Below are 22,221 nucleotides of genomic sequence, written 5' to 3' on the forward strand. Positions count from 1 at the left end.
GGTCAGTGCCCCTAAGCCCCCAGACATTTAAAGGTCCACTGTGTTTACAAATTGAATCCTTGTGAGAGCTATGAGGCCCTTTCTGTGAGGCACGCACAGCAGAAACCCGCAGACACCCCTCTCGCTAGCACATCAGCAGCGCGGACATTTGGGAGCCTGATGTTTCATGCATTGCTACTCAGGTTTTCTCCACAGACGAACGCCACACCTTGTTGTCAATAAATAATTCCACTTTAATGGCAAAGTAATAATTTAGACAGATACAGGGTGCACATTGGCAAAAAAATATATGCAAGCTGGTTTACAAGCTAAAGGAACAATAAACCAATAGAAAATACATCATCCAGTTAAGTCCATTGACACCAAGTACTTATTGTCGGGGCTTTACAAAGACTACAAAACTTTTCAGATGGTTTATTTCACTGTTTCTGCCTATTTACATGATATGTTACATCAAAAATGTACAAAATATAAAATGTGTACAGACAAATGTTTCACAAACTAGTTTAAGTTGTAAACTAGGTGGACCTACTGGGATGTGCTGCAGGAATTGGCTTATGATCGTGTTGGGGCTGTTTCTCAAAATGGCAGGGAAAGATGAGTGGTGTTCTCAGATCACATATTGTACAAGGGCAACTAGTCACTCATCCAGCTACATGTATTGATGTTTCACGACAGTTCGATCCACGTTTGAGGCTTCAAAGTCAGGGTGACAATTCTATGTGCATAAATTCCGTTCAGATTTCCCTTAGGGCAATAGCACCGCATGGAACCTAGAGACTCAGTGACACTCTGAAACTGCACGGGTGTCTTGTGTTGTTTTTGTTCCAGAGCCACGGACCCATGGTGGTCGCAGAGAGTAGCACCAAGTACACATCCTGAAGGTAACACGCTTCACATGCACAGGACAAGTCCACACCATGGCCTAGCCCTTGGGTTCCATCAGCTGCAAACCTTTCCTCTATGTGTGCTGGCAACTTCTCCGATGACCCCGATCGGTTTTCACGCACTCTCTTTAAAGCCTGCCATGACAGATGCACTTCGGGACATTTTCACTTTTCCAAAAATGTACTGGCTCATGTCCGGTTCGGAAGCATGCTCACGCTAGCACTGACAGCTCCTGCATGGTCATAACAACTGCGAATACGGGACAAACACACCAGGTAATAACAGCTTCGAGGGGTTGCATTCTGTGTTTGTTTGCAACGTACAGGAAATCTCAGCAAGTGAAACACCTCTTAACACCAACAGGATAACATACAATTTTTTTGTGTTTGTTTTGATTTGTGCAAGTTTTTAAAATTATTATTTACAATACCTACCCAGTAGACTGTGCAAATCTAACCTTCTTTTACAGTATAAACGCCTCCTCTTCCACAGTGACGTCACTGCTGCAGTGTTCTATAATGCTGAATTTCTCACGTACAACAATAGCAATCAAAACAACATGCTCAAAACTAATTAAAAAAAAGAATTGGGGAGGAAAGCCAAATGGTTGTGCTCACGCTGCATCTAGTGCGTCCAGCTCTGCTGGATGAGAATTCAAACTCTCCCGCCTTCTGAAACTCTCTCACCTGGACCTGGATGGAATTCAGCCACATGTCTTAGCTGTGAAGTGACAGTCAAAGAGGGTTTCTGTGTTACAAGGGTATTTTGGAGGATAGGCAAAGCAAACTACTCACAAGGCAAAAACACTGATCTTTCTCCTATCCATTTCTTCAAAAGAAGATCTATAGAGATGAGGCTACTGTGTTAACTGGTGTTGCTTGGTTGTAAATGAAAGGACAGTGGAAATTACTGATGGTTTAGGACTTAAACTGACTGTTAAACTGTTGTAGAAATCTGTTTTAAGGCAGTGAGACAGCACCATAGGAAATGCTCCTTCTTTCACTGAAAAGGCTCAAACAATTAAAGCCCTAAAAAAGCCTTTTTTCAGTGTTGACTAATAACTGGTATAAAACTTTTGTTAAGGGAGTGGGCAGGTGGCTTACAAAGACCACGGTGGTAAAAAGAACCTTATAAAACCGGTGACTCAGATACTAGACAGTTGGTGGAGCACGTCATGGGGACATGGCAGTTGAGAACTAAGTTGGCACTTCTCCAGCTCGCCCCAGTAGTGTTTTCTGGCGGTTGCACAATTCCATTTGTGCTTACGGAGGGCTGGCCTCTCCGCTTCATTTTGGAATGGGGTGAGCGCACGACACAACACTACTGGAGCCCTGTGACCAGCACCATGTGGCACAAAGGAGGTTGAACGGATCAGAAGAATGGACCCTGCTCAGGGAGAACAGCTTGTCGGAGGAAACAAAATGAAGGGACAAAAAAAGGTCTGTATTGTAAACTTTTAAAGAGGAAAATCATAAAGTCCAGTTTGGCTATCCTGTGTGCAATCTATTCAGCTGCCTATCACCAGGGTCCTCTCCAGTTGTGTAACGGAGCTTTGTATCACTCCACAGATATAAAAATGCCTAGAAGTAAAATAAAGTTAAGCTTCCATTTCCATTTAACATCTTGGCGGTTCAGACTTAGTTCTGCTGCCTCCTTGGAGACCAAGACTCTGGGTCAGGACCCTTGATAGGTGCTTTCATACTGGCAGTGGTTTAGTGAAAATATCTTATGTTTTAAACATTTTTAAAAGGCATAGTCTTTCCCCCTAACTCTTTTCCCCCATTAGAGGGTAGATTCGAGAGATGAATCCAAATTGTCTTCATGGTGGCTGGTGCTATCACTGTCGCAGCTTTGTGTACCCGAGTAATTGGCTGCTTCTTGGAGTTTCATTAGCATATTCATCTGAAGAAAGAAAAAGAGACATCGGATGCAGGCGGTGATGCACCCAGGATGCCAGCCCCACCGAATGCGAGGCCCCGAGCCACACGATGGGATGAGGAACTGTCTCATCCCATACGAGTGAAATGCAAAAACAATCTTAGATTTTTGTAAGTTGCCCCTGGCTCCTACATTATTTTTCCCAAATATGACTACAACACCAAACCATAAGGACAAAATAAAGCCTCTAGATCACTCTTTTATTTGGGGTTGTGAATGAATACTGCTCCAGCAGGGAGACTGGGAAGGAAACTGTATCACAGCTGGACATCTGGGCTCATTGCTGGAGAGTGTGCCAAGCTTCCCAGCTTTTTGGCCGGAGGAGCAGAAAGCACTGAATGGCAAGTGAAAGTCGTGAGTGCTCATACACAGACGCGCACACAGGCTCGTGTGCACAGTCCCCGGAGAGAAGGGAGGATGCAGTGGCATGGAGCCAGCTGCTGCACACAAGCACACCATCTGCTGCTTAGGACCTGCCCTGGAGGGGAGGTGACTGAAGGAAGCAAACCATGAGTGTTGGAAGAGGGAGGAGGAAACAATCACTGTCAAGTTTCTGTTGTTGAGTTTCTGGCTAAAATATGATTGATATATCACCGACAACAAAAACCACCTTCTGGAACAATAGCAGCTGTCTCAAGTTTCCCAGCCTTATAGAACAATGGCAATATTTGTTCCAGTAAAAGGACATAGGCGTGAAAGTACCCAGGGAGAAAGACAGCTAACATTTCCATGTATTACAAATAAAAGGCAGCCGCCTTGCCTGGATTTCAATAGATCTGCAGATCCTCTGTAGGAGAGGGAAGTAAAAAGAAAGATTGGTTTAAAAGCAAATTGTAGACAAGTGGTTCAACAAAGCACAGAACAATTGGCACATTTCTTCATGAGACGGTGGACTTGCTTTCTTATCAAGGGTTTCTATAAACTAATCATCTTTATATTATTTAATGCTTACTAATTTTATTAATTTATAAAATAATAAAAGTTCTTCTTTTTTACATCAAGAAATATGTAACCTGATCCCCTGGAAAGGAGACATCTAAAAAGGAATTCTTTGGTCATACATCAGGCTGTGCGTGCTTGTGTGTTCAGTGTGGAATGTGTTTGAAAAATGCTTGTGACATAAGTGATAAAATGGTTATCATCAATTTTAGCAACGATGCCTTTCTGGCAAAGGGGCTACAATTATAGCATATTTTAATATTCTTCAGGAAAATAGTTTTCAATACAATTTTTGGTCTAACTCTCTGAATTTTTTAAATCAGCTACATAAGAATATTAAATAAAAGTAGTTGGTGATAACCTCCTACACTCAGTAAGCCACAAAGCCAAAATGTCTCCATTAGAAAAGTTTTTCTCTCTCCCTTTCTCTCCTTCTCCTTCTCTCACGCACACACACCTGGACCTTCATGCACAATCGTGTTCCCTCCCTCCTTCGCTTTGTCAGTTCCTCCCTCATTAATAGTGGGCTCGCTATATGGTCAAGCATCTGGGTGAAGATGATCTGTAAAACAGATCTCTGTTTCAAGCACCCTCCTGATTTACCAAGAGCAGAAATGGCTAATGAAGTCTGTTTAAAGGATTATGATTCTACCCTAGTCACAAACATTTGAAATTACTTGAATGCTGAATATTGTAAAATTTTTATGTTGTGATAACAGTGCTCTTAAAGTCTTAATTTTTTAAAAGGTGCCATATTGTAAATATGTTCCATTAGAATAAATTCCAAGTTTCAGATTTGTCACAAATGTATATAAGAGATTTACTTTGCCTTCTCATAGTGTTGCTTTGTGCATTCAAGTCGAAGGACATTGTAAGAGGAAAGGAAGGTTACATATGATTCAATACTGACTGGGATAAATAATTATTCTCTGCAAAAGCATTTCCCTTCTCCCTTCTTCTTCCCCATACCCAGAGTTATACTTACAATGTTTATCATTTGTAATATCTTGCTCAGGCCCTTATCATCCATAATATTTACAAATCTGCTAGTCTCCTAGCACCCACCCTCTTTCCTTTAGCATTTCCTCTACTCTGTCAACAAAGTGATCCTATAAACTTCAAATCTAGGTAAGTTCCCTGCTCAGAAATATTTGGTGTCTCCCTGTTCTCTCTATGACCAAGTTTTAACTTCCTACAAAGCTAAACCTGGCTTGGCGTGATCTAGCAATTGCAGATTTCGGTAGCTTCAGTTCCTCCTTCCCACTTTGTTCTAATCTCACTGATATGTATATAATTCCCTAAACTCATTGTTTTTCTTATACATTTGACAATGTTTACCTGTTGCATCCTTAATTTTGAATGTCCTCTGTCCAACCACATGATGAACTTCTAGTCATCCTTCCAGATCAAGCTCAAGCATCCCCTCTGTGAAGCTTACAACTTCCTCAATGGACTTACAACTACTTAGCAGGTACCTCCATCATAATTTTACTGCAATTTAGATAGGGAGATGTCTCTCTCTACTACTGGACTGTGAGCTTCCTGCAATCAAAAATGGTATCTTATTCATCTCCTGATCAGCAAGTCTTAGCCCTGAGTACATACTTATCCCATGCTAGCAATTGTAGTATGCACGATTAAGTTTGTTGATGATGAATACACATTATATTTTTAAAATACAGGGAGATATGCTGAAAATCTGCATCTTTGTTCAGATTAAAATCATAGTTCTGACACTAAGTAGGGGGCTTCCCCTAATATTTGATTTAGATTATCTACAACTATATTTTTACCTTATGTTTGTAATTGTAGAAATAGAGAAATAAAAATAGATTCAGCATGTTTACTTTCCTACCAGAATGTGCCTGGTCAAAGAAGTATTTTTAGACAATAAGTCTTTTGCCCTTTAGTATGTCATACAGCACAACCCCTTGTTTCTCAGATGTGTAGCAGATTAGGAATCAGGGACTTTTTTACCCCAATCTTCACTCAGAATGGGAGACTCGGGATGTCTTTTGCAGACTGGAAGACGAGTGCATTCAGAGCCAGGGAAAAGAGTGTTCAGTGGGTTTGGCCAATCAAGACTGTGGAAATAGGAAAGCTGAGGGCATCCCTAAGGGTACCAACTCTACACAGTAACTCTGATAATAACTGTGAAAAACATTTCTCCTTGTGTGAAACAGAGACAGACAAGGAGTGAGGGAGAGGGAGAGAGATAACCTTTGTTGATGGAGATATTTTGGCTTTGTGGCTGACTGAGCTTAAGAGGTTATCACCAGCTACCTTTATATCAAAACCACAAAGGTAGAACTGGAATTTATTTTTAAAAAAATTATGTGAAATAACCCATAATTGTACCCCAAGGCTTATATTTACTCTATGAAACCTTAACCATCTGATCAGCAATTATATAGTGCATGTTCACCATTACGCTAGTTTCAAACCAATTCCACCACTACTGTTAATTTCTATGAATGTGCTAACGGGTCAGGTGCCCATTATAAAAATGCAAGTCCAGGCCCTTACACAGTTTACAGTCTAGAAGATAAAAGGTCCTAAACAGGACAGCCCTAGACTCCAGGGAGATATAGTATATATTTCTGTGACATAATGGAATTCTTTGAGATCATGTGCAAAATTTTCTCTGTGTGTGCATTTTATTAGGGAAAGGATATTGAAAATTGACCAGATTATTCACATGTAACCCCCAAACATTAATGATGATCAACTGAAGTGATGATGACATAGAGCTGGGGTTCCTGGGGTGAGGGTATTCCATGCATATGAAGTCATTTTATGTTTTTGACTATAGTTTTAGATTATGATTTTAGTAATTTCCTTTTTATTTGTTTTAAGCAATGTAATGGCATTTATTTCATTATGTTTTCTTTCTGTATTGGTTGTGTAAGTTCAATAATCTCTTTAGTCACAGATGGTAAATCAACAAACACATTATATTTGATATCGATCTATAGAAAGTGATCTAGAAAAATAAGTACATAAAATTAAAGTCTTTTTCCTAATAATGCCATGTACTTAATACCTTCTGAGTATTCATACTTTGAGGTTTTGTCAAGTTTTATTAGGCCATATGCAATTGCAAATTGAATAAGGCAGAGAGAATCACTTCCCTTTGATTTCCAAGTCAGTTTGTTCTTCTTTACCGTAGGCAAGAAAAGACTAATTCTATATTTGGTCAGACTGGATGATATATGTAAAATACTCTTTAGTTCTTCACATATATATTAGATTATACTCTTTTTATTTCTTCATTTAGTAAAAACATTCAGTTTTCTCTTAAATAGTGAATTTAGTCACGCATTTAAAAATTTTAATTATCCTTTCATACATGTTTATGCTTAATAAGAGAAAAATGATAGTCATAAAGTACAGCCTGGTTTCAGTGTTTCTTGATTGTTTTTAAGCATATGAGTTTGGTTTTTCATCTTAAGATATTCACCCAATGAAAGCAGGCCAAGAGTAAGAGTTGAAAATGAGTATCAATTTCAAAACAATCCCAAATATTACTTAGTATAACTAATGTCTTTGATATGAATGACTAAATACTAATGACCACATACTGTAATCAAGATTCCATAGAAAGAATTGCACATCAGCCTCTTACCAGGGGGTCCCCCTCCGTGTCAGTCTGTGGAATGTGCTTTGAGGTTGTGGCTTCCTTAGTGGAGATGCAACCCTCATACCCAACATCTTCTGGTCGCAGCTGAAGCAATGCTGGGCCCCCCTGAGGCAGAGAGGCCGAGCTCCAGGGGTAGGTTTCCAGCACCCACTTTGAGGGATCTTCCCAAGGTGCTCGTTTCCCATACATCTAAAAGGGGATCCCATATTTAGCACACATAAAATGCATTTCTATTTAGTAAAAAAGATGGCTAATAATTGAGAGATTCCTTTGCACTCTGAGTTTTTATGGGACTTTCAAGGGAATTACTGTGCTTATACAATTGTCCATAGTTTCAATATATAGCTGTCTACAAAGCTCACTTTAAACTTGAAGGCTAGACAAAATAAATCTGAACACTAGGGAAAGATAATCAGCATTTGGGGGAAAGTATGAGGGAGTTTTCAATAACATGTTGAAATGACTGCTCACATTTATATTTCTTAGTAATTTTACAAACCAAAAGAAAACTCAAAGTTGAGAAAAAAATATTCCAATTATGGAAAATTGAAAAAGCTATGCTAGATACCAAATAGAGTTCTCTACTAAAATGCAAATTGGAAAGATGATTAATAAAAGAGATTTTTTCTCTGTCTTTTTTCACTCCACTCACAGTTCCTTTGAGAATAAGAATACTTTCTCTGATAACCATCTTCCTCAGATTAACTTCACCTAATAATCTCATTGTTTCCTGTAAAAACTTTTTTTCGATGTTTATTTATAAGGCCAGTAGTAAAAGAAGAGAAAAAATGGAAAATAAAAGCATCAACTTTGTAAGGACTCATATGGTCAATAATAAAAGGGTGACAGAGCCTAGTTAAAATACTGTCAGGGGAGTAGCAGCGAGAAGATGAATGTTAAGAGATGTTAAAATCATATTGGGAAGGGCACACTGAAGAGACAGAGGTTGAAGGGACTTTGTAAAAAAAAGCATAAGGCAACACGGGGAGAGAAAGAAAAGTTAAAATTAAGAGGGCAGTAACATGGGTATACCAGTTATCTAATTTGCTTCCCATCTCCCTGTGATGTGCTTTACGGAGGGCAACCCTGGTTACAGGTACATGTTTGGTCCCAGATGGCACACTGCCAGGTGTTCTATGTGGCTTGCTGCTGTTCAATGAGACAAAAGCAAAATACTTGACAATAAAGCCTTGGAAGTGTCTTTTGGGTTTTCCCTGGACAAGATGTATGTGATCTGAAGACTTGCTGTACAAAAAATCTCCAGGTCCTGATATCTGAGTATTTCCTTAGGAGATGATGATGAGGGTAGTAATCATTAGATTTTTAAAATAGTTCTTTTGTTTCAGAGCAGAAATTTTCTCTTAGTTAAAAACTTACTTTCTAGAACAGGAGCAAGTATCACATGGACAAAAACTGGGGGGGGGGGTGGAAATGGGAGGGAGGTGGGGAGGGGGAGGGTGTTGGCTGAGATGGGAGTAAAAGATAGAAAACTGTACTTGAACAACAATTAAATAAAAATTTAAAAAAGAGAAAAAAAACATACTTTCTAGAGATGTAAAACATAGCTTGCTATACAACTTAAACTAATTGAAGAAAACATGTGATTCTTGGAAAGTAAATGTTATGGAAAGAATAGGAAAGTCTAGAACCAACTGGTGCCAGCCTTTTAAAGAATCATCAAGGACAGCAAAATAGGAGGGGTGACCAATTAAATAGTCACCTCCCAATTCTATATTTCAGAATTCAACAGATTTAAAATACAATTTAAAAAAAGAAATTTAAATACTCATAATGAGATGAACTCCCTGTTGCTATTTCAAGAAAAACAGAATTGCCAGAACAAAAATCAGAATCTGTGCATCACCAGAATTTTTTCTAACCAGAACATCTAGCAGAGAGTATTTCCCACATGGTTCCTCACCAAAGCATTAGCTTCCATTTAAAATGGTATTTTTCTATTCCTCTCAACTCAGATTTTCATCTTTGCAATTAGGCTTTGTTTGTCCACCTCTTGCTCCAATTCAAGGTTCTTTGCTGCCAGTAGTAGATCAAGGAAATGGTTCATGACATATGTGGTTCCTTTTCTTCTCGCTCTTCCAGAAGGCATATATGGACCATCTCAAAAATGTCATCTACTAATGGACTTCTGGATTAGCCCAGCTTTAGCAGCAATGAGAACTGTTTATTCACCAAAGCATTTTCTTTTATTACTTTTCCCATGTGCTCATTATTCCTCCCAAACTCCTTACATCACAGTTGGTTCAGCATTCACACTAACCTACTATGAAACACCCAGCAAGAAACTTGAACATTTTATCCCTTTTAAAAAAACAAATTTTGGGACTTCTGGTCAAGATGGTGGCATAGGTAAAGACAGCTTGCCTCCTTGCAAACCACATCAAAACTACAACTAAATTACAGAACAATCATTGCTCAGAGAAAGCAGAAATCAAGTTGAATGGAAGTCTGACAACTATGGAATTAAAGAAACCACATGCATACAAACTGAAAGGAAGGGCACAGACACAGAATGAGCTGGTCACACATATACACGTGGTGGATAAAAATCCAGGAGGGATATCTTGGGAGCAAGGAGTCCCAGACACACAATGGGCTCCTCAACCCAGGGTTCCAGTGCCAGGAAGATACATTCCCATAACTTCTGTCTACAAAGATGAGCATGAATTGAGTCAGTCGAAGAAACTGCTGGAATACCAAGCAGTTCCTCTCAAAGAACTCACACACAGACTTATTCAGACTCACTCCCTCTGAGCTCCAGCACCAAAGTAGCAGCTTGAAAGGCTCCAGGGACATAGAGGGAGGAACTGAAGGGGTTGGTTCAAGGCAAGAGCTGAAGGACAGCTTTCCCCCAGACAGAAAGGTGAGGAGAGGCCATCGTCTATTTCTCTTCCCGTAGAACCACAGAGCTGGCAGGTGGGTACCATATCTAAGACTCCATCAACTTGGCTAACACTGTTTGCATCACCCTGGAGATCCCACAAAGCTCCATCCTACCCAACTTACAGCTGTTAACAGCAGCTTTTCCATATGAATGGCTGGTCTTGGCTCAAGCTTCACACTCCCTAAATCCTTTCAAATAAGCTATGGCTGGCCTCAGTGAGATCCCAGGCCCAGTATGCTCAGTGGCCCTAGGCCTGGGTCTAGCAGCAGCCAGCCTAGATTCACAGCTTGGCTTCACCTGAGAATCTCCAAGACCATCACAAATAGCAGCCATCTCAGAATGCTTTATACCTCAGGAAGGGTGGGCCCAGGCAAAACACAGGTAGGGGCTGACCTTGGCCTGCACCACCTGGGAAAACCCAGGACCTGTGCACCCAGTTGGATAGCTACAGACCACATCAGAACACCACCACCCTGCCTGTGCACTGCTGATCCTTCACAGCGGGTGGAGGTTGGTGGTCAGTGGGCACAGCCAAACTTTGCAACTGACTGGCCTGGGTAAATTCCTCCCATTCATCTGCTAACAGCAACCAAGGCTCAACTATAAGAGGAAGGTGTCCTCAGCCCACATGAAGGGCACACCTAGAGTACCTAGTTCAAGTAGTAGGGGAGGCTATGCCACTGGACCTTAAAGGACACCCTCTACATTAGGCCATGCCACCAAGACAGGGAGTCATAGCAGTTCTTCTGATACATAGAAATAAACACAGGGAGGCTGCTAAAGTGAATGAACAAAGAAATATAGCCCAAACCAGAGAACAGATCAAAATTCCAGAAAAAGAACTAAACAAAATGGAGATAAGCAGTCTATCCAATGCAGAATTCAAAACACTGGTATAAGGATACTCAAGGAACTCAGTGAGTACCTCATGAGCATAAACAAGATCTAGTCAGAAATGAAGGACACACTAATTGAAATAAAGAACAGCTCACAGGGAAACAACAAAAGAGTGGATGAAGCCAAGAATCAGAACAATGGTTTGTAACAGAAGAAAGTGAAAAACAACCAATCAGAACAAGAAGAAGAAACAAGAATCCCTTACTCCAAAAAAAAAATGGGGATAGTGTAAGCAGTCTCTGGGGCAACGTCAAACATTCCAACATTCACATCATAGGGGTGCTGGAAGGAGAGAAGAAAGAGCAATAAATTAGAAATCTATTTGAAAAATTCATGAAAGAAAAATTCCTTAATTTGGCGAAGGAAATAGACATGCAAGTCTAGGAAGCACTGAGAGTCCCAAACAAGATTGATTCCAAGAGCCCACTCCAAGACACATCACAATTAAAATGCCAAAGGTTAAAGATAAAGAAAGAATTTTAGAAGCAGCAAGAGAAAAGCAGATAATTATCTACAAAGGAGTTCCCATAAGACAATCAGCTGATTTTTCAAAAGAAACGTAGGTTAGAAAGGACTGGCAAGAAATATTCAGTCATGAAAAGCAGACACCTACAGCCAAGACTGCTCTACCCAGCAAAGCTATCATTTAGAATTGAAAGGCAGATAAAGAGCTTCTCAGACAAGAAGAAGCTAAAGGAGTCATCGCCACCAAACCAGTAGTACATGACATGTTAAAGGTTCTTCTTTAAGAAGAAGAATATCAAAACTATGAGCAATAAAATGACAATAAATATATACCTGTCAACAACTGAATCTAAAAACCAAACTAAGTAAACAAGAACAGAGACAGTATCATGCATATGGAGACCATTTTGATGGCTGCCAGATGGCAGGGTGTAGGGGAATGGGTGAAGAGCTGAGGGAAGTAAGAAGTACAAATAGTTACAGAATAGCCATGGGGATGTAAGTGCAGTGTAGGAAATGGAGAAGCCGAAGAACCTACACACATGACCCAGGGGCATGCACAGTGCTGTGGGCATTGCCTGAGGGAGTCAGCGTGTCTGGGTAGAGTGGGGCAAAGGGGGAAAAACTGGGACAACTGTGATAGCATAATCAACAAAATATAACTTAAAAAAGAAAAGTAATTTTGAAATATTTTCCAGTTTTAGCTGGGAAACTGGTACTACTTTTGTGATTATATTTTTGTCCAAATGGAAGCGAAGGAATTATAATTCTCAGGATAGTGTTTTATAAGTAATATTGATTTAAATAACTTTTTAAAAAATGCCTGCACTTTAAAAATGAGATTAAGAATCTAGTTGTTTTAAGGTCTTTGAATTTCTGAAGAGCTTCATTCTCTTTCTATGTATAAGCAAACACATGAAATAAGTATTTCATATACAAAGACTTGGATATTAATAAGCTATTATCCAAGTCTTTGTATATGGAATGCTTCATGTTTGAAAAAGTATCTAAGAAACAAATACTTCATTGAAATATTAAGTTTTAAAATGATGACTTCTAGAATAACGGAAGTAAATTTTCATAAAGAGGCTTTTTTTGTATAAATGACTGAAAGTGAGAGATCTAACTCACATCTTAGGCAGCATAACACTTTCAGGGAAATCTGAAAGGTGATATGTTGTACCTGAACAATGAAAACTTTTGGTATAGTCTTTTATTTCATTGGAACCACTTTCTGGGTTAGATGAACTTAAAAATATGAAATTAGGTTATTTACATCTGGAGTAGAACCAATTGGTAACATGTTCTAGGATCGAGTGGTCAGAGCATCCTCATAGCATTTGTCACGTCCGTCAGAACCATTGTGACAGGCGTAAATACTGCCATGATGTGTTTGTTCGGTGTGGGGAATGTGTTGATAAAAAGGCAGGAAAAGGGGAAAAAAAGAGATAACCAATTCTTTAGATAGTAAAATAAAGGCAACACAGTATTGGAGATGACAAAACATGAAAAGCCATGTCACAATCCTGGTAGCAGTTGTAATTACCAGAAATAATTATGCCTACGCAAAAACTGCCTAAACAATGGCTGAGTTATTGAAGATTGGATTCTTCTATAATAAGTCAGGTAATTAGGTGACACAAATTTTAACTTTTCAACCTGGAGCTTTATAATTCTACAATTTCATGAAATTTCAACTCTAATTTAAGGACGTAGGGTGACTAATGGAAAAGGGGTAATACATTTCGTTGAAGAAACAAGGTTGTCTTATTAGTAATATGTTTTGACTTTTTAGTTAAGAGTAAATAGAAGGGCTAATTACAGGGCCTTGGGAGAGGAATAGCAGAGATGCTGCAAACCAACATGTCATAGAACTGCCTCAGAACTGAGAGGACTCTCAAAAATAGTAAAGAAGCTTGCAAGTGATGTTAAAGGGCTTCAGACAGCACAGCATACTGAAAACAGGGAGCCTACGAGCAAAAACTGCTGGTTGCCAACTACACGATAAGAGTATAAATGATCAAAGCTTGTGTAAACGCTCCTGTCTTATAAGAGGTAGTGCTCTGCTTTTAATGAGCTGCTTAAACAGTCTGCAAACACCCATTGCAATAAAAGTGGCCTTAAATGTGTGTTAAAATAAGCATGCTTTCTCTTCTTCCTAATTATTTATTCTGAGAACAGGAAATGGTATTGCATACTAGTTGTTCTTTAAAAGTTTACCATTATATTTACATAGGTCATACCTTTAGTTTTCTGCATAAATATCCAGATAAATTAATGCTTTTGCTTTTAAATTAATGATGTTTTTAAAACAGTAAATACAATTGAGTTCTATACCTGAAGACCTTCTCTCACTGCTTCCAAAATATAAGGGACCAAAGAATAGTTCCAGAGATCCATGAACCACACTCTAGAACCTTCCACATCCATGGGGCAAGACAGGAAAAGTCGGGGACCTGAGAAGAAAAAAATAACAAAACATTTTGGAGAATCTAAACACATATTTAGACATGATACGGTGGGGAAGGAATATATTTCTTACAGAATTCTTAGAAACTTTAATCTTGGCCAGCTTGATTATTATTAAAGTATGTTTTACTAAGGACCCAATGTCCTTTGGCCTCTCCTTTCTTTTGACACTAAAATCTTAATTAAAAAAAATTACATATTAGAGTTAGGAGAAACCATAAAGGTCATAATCTAGTCAACTTGCCCCATTTGAAAGGTATGCTGAAGTGAACTGCCAAATATAAAACATGTCTTTTCTAATCCACACCATGTCATTAGTGAGTGTCTCTATGGTTCATGCAATGGGAAAGGAACTTTTACATATGCCACTTGAGAAGTATTAAAAAACCCTCTTTTATGCTAGAGAGAAATAATTTAAGTCCGCCTTCATGAAAAATATAAAATGCATTAATTATCTATAGAACACCTAAATTATCTCTAAAATTTTTCCTCACAACTATATTTGATATGAACCATTAGCTAAAACTTGTTTTCAGCATAAAAAGTTACTCTAAACAGATACAATTTATTTTAAATGGTTAGCTGATTTTTAGATATCTGTGTATATTAAACTTATTTGAGCTCAGTAAGATCTTAATAAGCTGTAATTGTCAGGCAAATTGGAGAGCCAAAGCTTAGAAGGAGGCCAGCTTTCAGAAGGAGGAAAAAAGGAAAAGAAAACAAATCTTTGGAAGCTTGAAAAACATAAGCTTTACTTGTTATTTTCTACCATCCAATCTGGCCATCTTTACCATGTACTCCTTGTTCCTGGAAAATGGCATATTGCAATTTTGGAACTCACCGATGGTCACATCAGAAGAACTGTGTGTTTCCAAAAAACTGTTGAGATGATGCCATGCCTTAGGAATCCAATCTATAATTTTGACTAGATCATTATTGCGTATGTTCCTTTCGATTTCTACCTCTATCAGCTTCCTTCGAAGATACCTGCCTAAAAAGCTTTTCACTGGTTCTGTGTGGTTTGCACACAGTACCCACCTACAAAAAGAAAAACAATATATCAGAAATCTTTACACAATTAAATTTTAAGTCCATAATAATTCTCTTTCCAATATAAAGTTCCTATTCAATCGGTTGCCACAATTTAATGATCAAAAGGGTGAAGAGGTCTATTAGCATTAGAGCTATTATGTAACTAACTTTTCTTTTGGAGCTAAAGAGAAGTTCATGTGCGTCAGAAGTGAGTGGGTGTGTACACACCCAGCACTCTTCTGTGGGAGAATCACAAATCCTGAAATAGGAACTCTCTTCGCAGGCCTCACACTTAGAAGAAAAGTGCTCTAGTTTAGCTGGTGGCATAGTGAGCAGGAAAAACATTTCTTTTTTTAAAGAAACATTTCTGGACACAGATTGAGGATCACAGAATGGCTGCTTGAGGAAGTGTCCTAAGAAGTGAGAATTATTTTCCCACCACAGGTCACCACAGGAGGGATTTGCCAATATACAAACACATGAACAACAATTAAAAGCAAACGGAAAAAGACAATGCACTAAAAACCTCCAAAAAACAAAACATTCAATTTATCTCTACCTGAAATTGTGATGCAGCTCTAGATTTGGTGATGAAGAAACTCCCTGATTCATTGTTCCAATAATATATGGACTGGGGGGAAAAAAAAAGAGTAGAAATATGCAGATGCACTGAACGTAAAATAGATTAATGTATTAAATTCTCTTAGAAAACAATTTAGATAAATATGATATTCCATTTTATAATTAGGCTTTAAAAGGGTAATTTGTAATGTTAGGTTGCAAAATGACAAACACCACTGAACTAGAAACTAGGCTTTGGCACTCTAATTTCAGCTCTGGAAGTCTAGGGGAATCATTTTCCCCCTCTGAGCCTGTGTTTACTCATCTGTGAAATAAAAAGATTAGACAGCATAACCACAGTGGTCTCATTCCACTGTAACATCTTATGATTCTCATGCTTATAATCAAATTGATTAATTTCTCATCTTTTATTATTTCATAGTTATTTTAAAGATTCTTAATAGCATGAAAGAATCTGTATTCTTGTTTCAATGTTTATTTTATGCTAATCTGTATTAAAAATTTAAAAGTCTCTAGCAGTGATTAATTGGAATACTTGTACCATGAAAACTAACGTTTATATTACTGCACTTAAATGTCTTTTTTAGATGCCATGCTACTATGAGTCTTAAGTGGGTTTTCAGATTTTTATACCCTATTTTAAGCTTTTTAAAATTTTAAATAGTTAAAAATTAGACTCACTAATGGAGAGAGGTATATCTGAATATGTTATATTTCTGTCTACAGGAAGGTTAAATTTAAACTTTGATGTGGACTAAGAATGAAATTAGAACTTTAAAGCCTCACTCTAGTTCTTAATTTCCCTGATTCAAACATTCTGTCATTGATAATGGTCTTCCAGATCTATTGGATCTAACCGCAGATCCATTGGAGCTAACATCATCTGGTAAATCACGTTTCCATAAACATGCCTGGGACAGAGTTGCTGAATGAATGACTAGATTTTCTAAGAAGTACAAACATTCTTTGGAAATAATGTGTAATATTAACGAAGGCTTCTCAAATCAATGACATCTATTACAAGGCTTAAAAGTTATAAAGGCATAAGAAAGAACATTTGATCACAATGTTTTTTTTTACGTTTCATCATTCAAAATATCTTGTAAGCATACCATTTGTTGTATTTACAGTTGAGGAAACCGTTGAAGATATCACTCAAAGAGCCCACATGATGAAGATTATCGAGAATTATTACAACTGGGAGCTCGGCACCATTATTGTCAGCACTGCACTGTTCAGCCAGGCTAGCTAGATACTGTTGCAATTCCTTTACAAAAGTAAAAAACACAAACACATCCATGATATGTTTATATCATTGGCAAGAAATGCATATTTCAAGAGTAGCAGACATTGTCTTTCATCCAGTCTCTTTGATTCCAACTCATAGGTTATCCTATTGACATAAAACCTTATCTACGCAGCCAGTACAGAGCACCCACAACAAACGGACAACCAAGAACACCAAGGCGTATTCCTCAGCTGTCTTCTCCCCTAATGAAAAGCAACAAGAGTTCCAGAAGTGAGTTCTTATGATAAATGATATTGAGACTTCTTCCTTGTTTTTGAAATTTCAATGATCTAAATGGATGTTAGCAAACCTTATGGTTACAAGTATAGCCATTAATCCAGAAGGGCACCCCTAAATGCCCATGTATATTTTAAACTCCAAAAGAATTTGAATTCCAACTCATTTCATTGGGGTGCATCTGAAAGTGCTACCCCGAGACTCAGATAAACATGTGGCATTTATTTATTTATTTATTTATTTATTTATTTATTTATAATCTGTACACAGATACTATAATTTTAAATAAACACAAAATTTGTTACATTTTACTGGGTCAGTGGACATTAGCATTTAGCATTTCTTGAGCTTCTTGGTTCTTTTACAAGCATTATTCTTTTCTAATAGCTTTTAATGTAAGTAGGATAACAAGTTCACTGATTGCTCTCACAGATGTGCAGGCCAAGAACATAATTATGCTTCCTAGAAATATCTTAATCAGTAAGAACATTTCCATAATATTTGCATATTTACAATGACATTTTCAATTTGCAAGTTTTGCTCAGGGTTAAAAACAATTCCACAATCCCTATTTTTGGCAGCCAGGTAAATATGTGAACTGCTCACCCTACATGCAACTCCATCTGCAGTTCCACTTTTAAAACTAGAAGTAGAAAGGGATAAATGACAGTAACCAGAGTTTTGTGGTATTTAGTACTATATTGAAGTTCAAATATAAAACTTATTAAAGAACTAATACACTATCTTGCTCTGAGCCAGTCACATAGAATAAATAGTGACTAAATCAGAGATTACAGAAAAAGATGTTTACAGATAAACTGGTGAACAGTCTGCAGAATTTCATTTATTTTATTTATATCAATGATCTAGGTATATTGAGTTACTCACTTATTCATAAAATATTCATTGTTTATCCACTATGTTCAAACCTGAGGGTGTACAAAAATAATGACACATTGTGCAAATAAGTTCATGTAAGTTTAACATTTATTATGAACTGAGTCAAGTACTGTGCTGGATATAGGAGTTAAAAAAGTAATCGGACTGTCTTCTTGCATAGACTTTAAGAGTTGTCACATTAGGGAATTTAAATATGATAAATCATTTGATGTCAGTGTATTAGGAGGTATAAGAGGTCAGGGAAGGAGATTTTGCCTAGTTGGTGGGTGTCAAGGAAAGCTTTCTGGAGTAGCTAATGCCAGAGCTTGGGAGGGTGGTAGGCACAAGTTAACTAGTGAACTTACAAATGCAGCATGAAACATTCCATGAAACATTCCATGAGAGGTTAAAGAAGAGAGGTGCTCATAGGAGGGAGAAGGATTAACTCTGAGTGGTCCTGATGCACTTCACAGAGGGGTAGAATTTTAGATAGATCTTGAATAATGAGTAGAATTCCAAATGATAAGTATGAAGTTGCTTATCCCTTCAACACACATTTAGCAAGTACTTGCTCTGTACCAAGTACTCTGGCACCAAGGATTCAGAGAATGTTTCTGTATTCCACGAACTTAGAGTTGATAAACAGAAAGGCAGGTCAACAAGTAAATCATGATGCAGTGTGATAAGTGAAATGCACAAAACACTGTAGGGAAACTTAATAGGGGCATCTAACCCAGGCTTGCAGTTCAGAGAACAACAGGGTAAAGTGGGGAAAACTATCAAAGTTTAGAGATTAAAGAGTGAAAGCTGGCAGGCATGTGTACATGATGTGTGTGGGGAAATAACTGTTCTGTTTTTGCAACAGAAATGATGCATGGTGGAAGTGGCCACCTGAAAGAGAAAATAGAAACGACTTTGAATTCAGTCAGAGGACTTTAGAAGCAACTGTAAACTACTGATTTTTTAAAATAATGAAAAACAATTTATTTATTAAAGGAAACATACATGTAAAGGATATGACGATTAATTATAAATGGAAAAGCACTCAAGGATCATATTGCCCAGAAAAGTAGGGTAGGCTTGTGTATATGTATATAACTACAATTCATAGTAAAAAGTAATACATAGCTTTAGAAAAGTGTAAACCAGGACTTCTGGCCAAGATGGAGGCATAGTTAGACACACTGTGCCTCCTTACACAACCAAAAGAAGGACAAGAATAATTTAAAAACAAATAACAATCAGTACTGACAGAAAATTGAACTGTATGGAAGTTCAACAACCAAGGAGCTAAAGAAGATACATTCATCCAGACCGGTAGGAGGGGAGGAGTCGGGCAGCCTGGGCAGAGTGGGCTTATGGCAAAGCAGTGGCTGGCAGAACCTGGACGTGCAAGGCAGCGGCTGGTGGACCCAGCCAGGCAGTGGACTGTGGAGTGGGTAGTGGTGCGTAAGGCAGCTGGCACACCAGGCAGTCCCAATTTTTCACACAGATAAACCAGGCGAAACTGGGGAACCAGACAAACCAAGCAACCCAGGGTCCCAGCACAGGGAAATAAAGCCCTCAAAACACCTATCGAAAACACCTGTGGGGGTTGAGGTGCTGGGAGAGATGCCCAGACTCACAGGAGAGTTCATTGGAGAGATCCACAAGGTTCTAGAATGTTCACAAATCACACACCTAGGAATCAGCCCCAGAAGGGCCCAGTTTGCTTGTGGGTAGTGGGAGAAGTGACTGAAATCCAGCAGAGAGTGGAGCAAGCACTGCTGTTTCCTCTTAGACCCCTCCCCCACATACAGAGTCACAACCCAGCAACTGGGTTGCCCTGCCCTGGTGAACACCTAATGCTCTGTCCCTCACTATGTAACAGGTGCCTCAAGACAAAAAAAAAATGGCCTAAATGAAAGAACAGATAAAAGCTCCATAAAAAAATACAACTAAGCGATAAAGAGATTGCCAGCCTATCAGATGCACAGTTCAAAACACTGGTAATCAGGATGCTTACAGAATTGGTTGATTTTGGTCACAAATGAGATGAAAAAATGAAGGCTACGCTAAGTAAAATAAAGGAAAATGTATAGGGAACCAATAGTGATGGGAAAGAAACTGGGACTCACATGAATGGAGTGGACTAGAAGGAAGAAAGAAACAACAAAATAGAAGAGAATGAAGAAACAAGAATTCAAAAAAAATGAGGAGAGACTTAGGAACCTCCAGGACATCTTGAAATGTTCCAAAACTGAATTATAGGGTACTGGAAGGAGAAGAGGAAGAGCAAGAAGTGGAAAAGTTATTTGAACCAATAATAAAGGAGAACTCCCCCAATTGGCAAAGGAAATAGACTTTCAGGAAGCCCAGGAAGCTCAGAGAGTCCCAAAGAAGTTGGACTCAAGGAGGAACACACAGAGGCACATCATAATTACATTAGCCAAGATTAAAGATGAGGAGAGAATCTTACAAGCAACAAGACAAAAGGAGAGAGTTACCTGCAAAGGAGTGCCTATAAGACTGTCAGCTGATTTCTCTAAAGAGAACTTACAGGCAAGAAGGGGCTGGAAAGGAGTATTCTAAGTCATGAAAGGCAAGGACTTACATCCAAGATTGCTCTATCCAGCAAAGCTTTCATTTAGAATGGAAGGGCAGATAAAGTGCTTCTCAGATAAGGTCAGGTTAAAGGAGTTAATCACTAGCAAGTCCTTATTACAGGAAATGTTAAAGAGACTTATCTAAGAAAAAGAAGATAAAAAACGTGTACAGTAAAATGACAGAAAACTCACAATTAACAACCACACCTAAAACAAAAACAAAAGCAAACTAAGCAAACAACTAGAACAGGAACAGAACCACAGAAATGGAGATCATGGAGGGTTAGCAACAGGGGAGTGTGAGGAGGAGAGAGGGGGAAAAGGTACAGAGAATAAGTAGCATAAATGGTAGGTAGAAAATAAACAGGGGGAGGGCAAGAATAGTATGGGAAAAGTAGAAGCCAAAGAACTTATAAGTATGACACATGGACATGAACTAAAGGGGGGGAATGTGGGTTGGAGAGGGTGTGCAGGGTAGAGGGCAGTGAAGGGGGAAAAATGGGACAACTGATATAGCATAATCAATACAATATTTTTTAAAAAGTGTAAACCAAAGAGTTTGTTCAGAGCATATAAGGATTGCATGCAGCTGCTGGGAGAGACTTCCTGATGGCAGTATTACTTGCTATGAACATTTCACTTTTAAATTGGGTAATGTTTTGAGGCTTAAAAATGGACAAGCTTTCCAAATAGAGGGAGAACAATCAAAAGCAGAAACACACAAAAAATGATACCCATATACAAAAGAACTAGTTATATAAGTATTGTGCATGTGAATAGTGGTTAATAAACTGGACAGAAAAGTGGGCAACTATGGTTACTAAGGTTACTAGAATTCTCCTATTGGCAAGGACAAGGCAATGAATGTAATGGGAATCTGAGTAATGTAGTCAAAATCATAATTTCAAAGTCAAAAGAACACTGAATTTGTTGAAGCCAAAACCCACTATGGGACTCAATACAGATAGAAGTGTGGGAAGATATTTGATCTAGTGCAGAAAGCAATAGGGAAAATGCAGAATTTTAATATGGTTAGATTTTAATTATGAAAAGATACCCTATTTTTCATGAGGTGAAAGGATGAAGACTAGAAAGAGAGAAAAGGGGAATGAGACATAAGTTGTGGGACAAGCAATTATAGTAATCCCAGTGATAGAGTGTTAATTTGGGTGGAAGGGTGGTCCCAGTGAAGATGGAGGGAGGAAAGGTGAATGTATGATATTTTTTCAGAGTTGAGATTGGCATTTATAAATATGTATAGTGCATGTATGCTAATATAAACATTTTGTAAGCTAATAGGAAGGCCTGCTATTTGGGAGAGAGAGGATGGCTCAAAGTGGAGCCAACACATGTTGAAACCAAGGGAGTCATCCAGGTGAGAGCAGATGTGGGAGAGAGCAGGATGTGTGGGAATATTTTTTTATATTAAAGATTTTATTTATTTTTAGAGAGGGAAGGGAGGGAGAAAGATAGAGAGAGA

At 38.3% G+C, this 22,221-nt stretch overlaps 1 protein-coding gene across 3 annotated transcripts in view; it reads right to left on the reverse strand.

Annotated features, from left to right (window-relative positions):
* Positions 1 to 212: 212 nt before the first annotated feature.
* NAV3 (neuron navigator 3) overlaps positions 213 to 22,221 on the reverse strand; it is a 556,838-nt gene continuing 534,829 nt past the window's right edge. For all 3 annotated transcript variants that reach the window (XM_036018646.1, XM_028532259.2, XM_036018644.1), the window contains 6 exons: positions 16,865 to 17,019; positions 15,730 to 15,801; positions 14,980 to 15,176; positions 14,007 to 14,125; positions 7,391 to 7,594; positions 213 to 2,790 (listed from right to left, as the gene is read on the reverse strand). In XM_036018646.1, coding sequence (XP_035874539.1) covers positions 2,671 to 2,790; positions 7,391 to 7,594; positions 14,007 to 14,125; positions 14,980 to 15,176; positions 15,730 to 15,801; positions 16,865 to 17,019 — 867 coding nt within the window. In that variant the 3' untranslated portion in view covers positions 213 to 2,670. The remainder of the gene's footprint in view (positions 2,791 to 7,390; positions 7,595 to 14,006; positions 14,126 to 14,979; positions 15,177 to 15,729; positions 15,802 to 16,864; positions 17,020 to 22,221) is intronic.

The sequence above is a fragment of the Phyllostomus discolor genome, chromosome 2 (genome assembly GCF_004126475.2).
Source record: "Phyllostomus discolor isolate MPI-MPIP mPhyDis1 chromosome 2, mPhyDis1.pri.v3, whole genome shotgun sequence".
NCBI lineage: Eukaryota > Metazoa > Chordata > Mammalia > Chiroptera > Phyllostomidae > Phyllostomus > Phyllostomus discolor.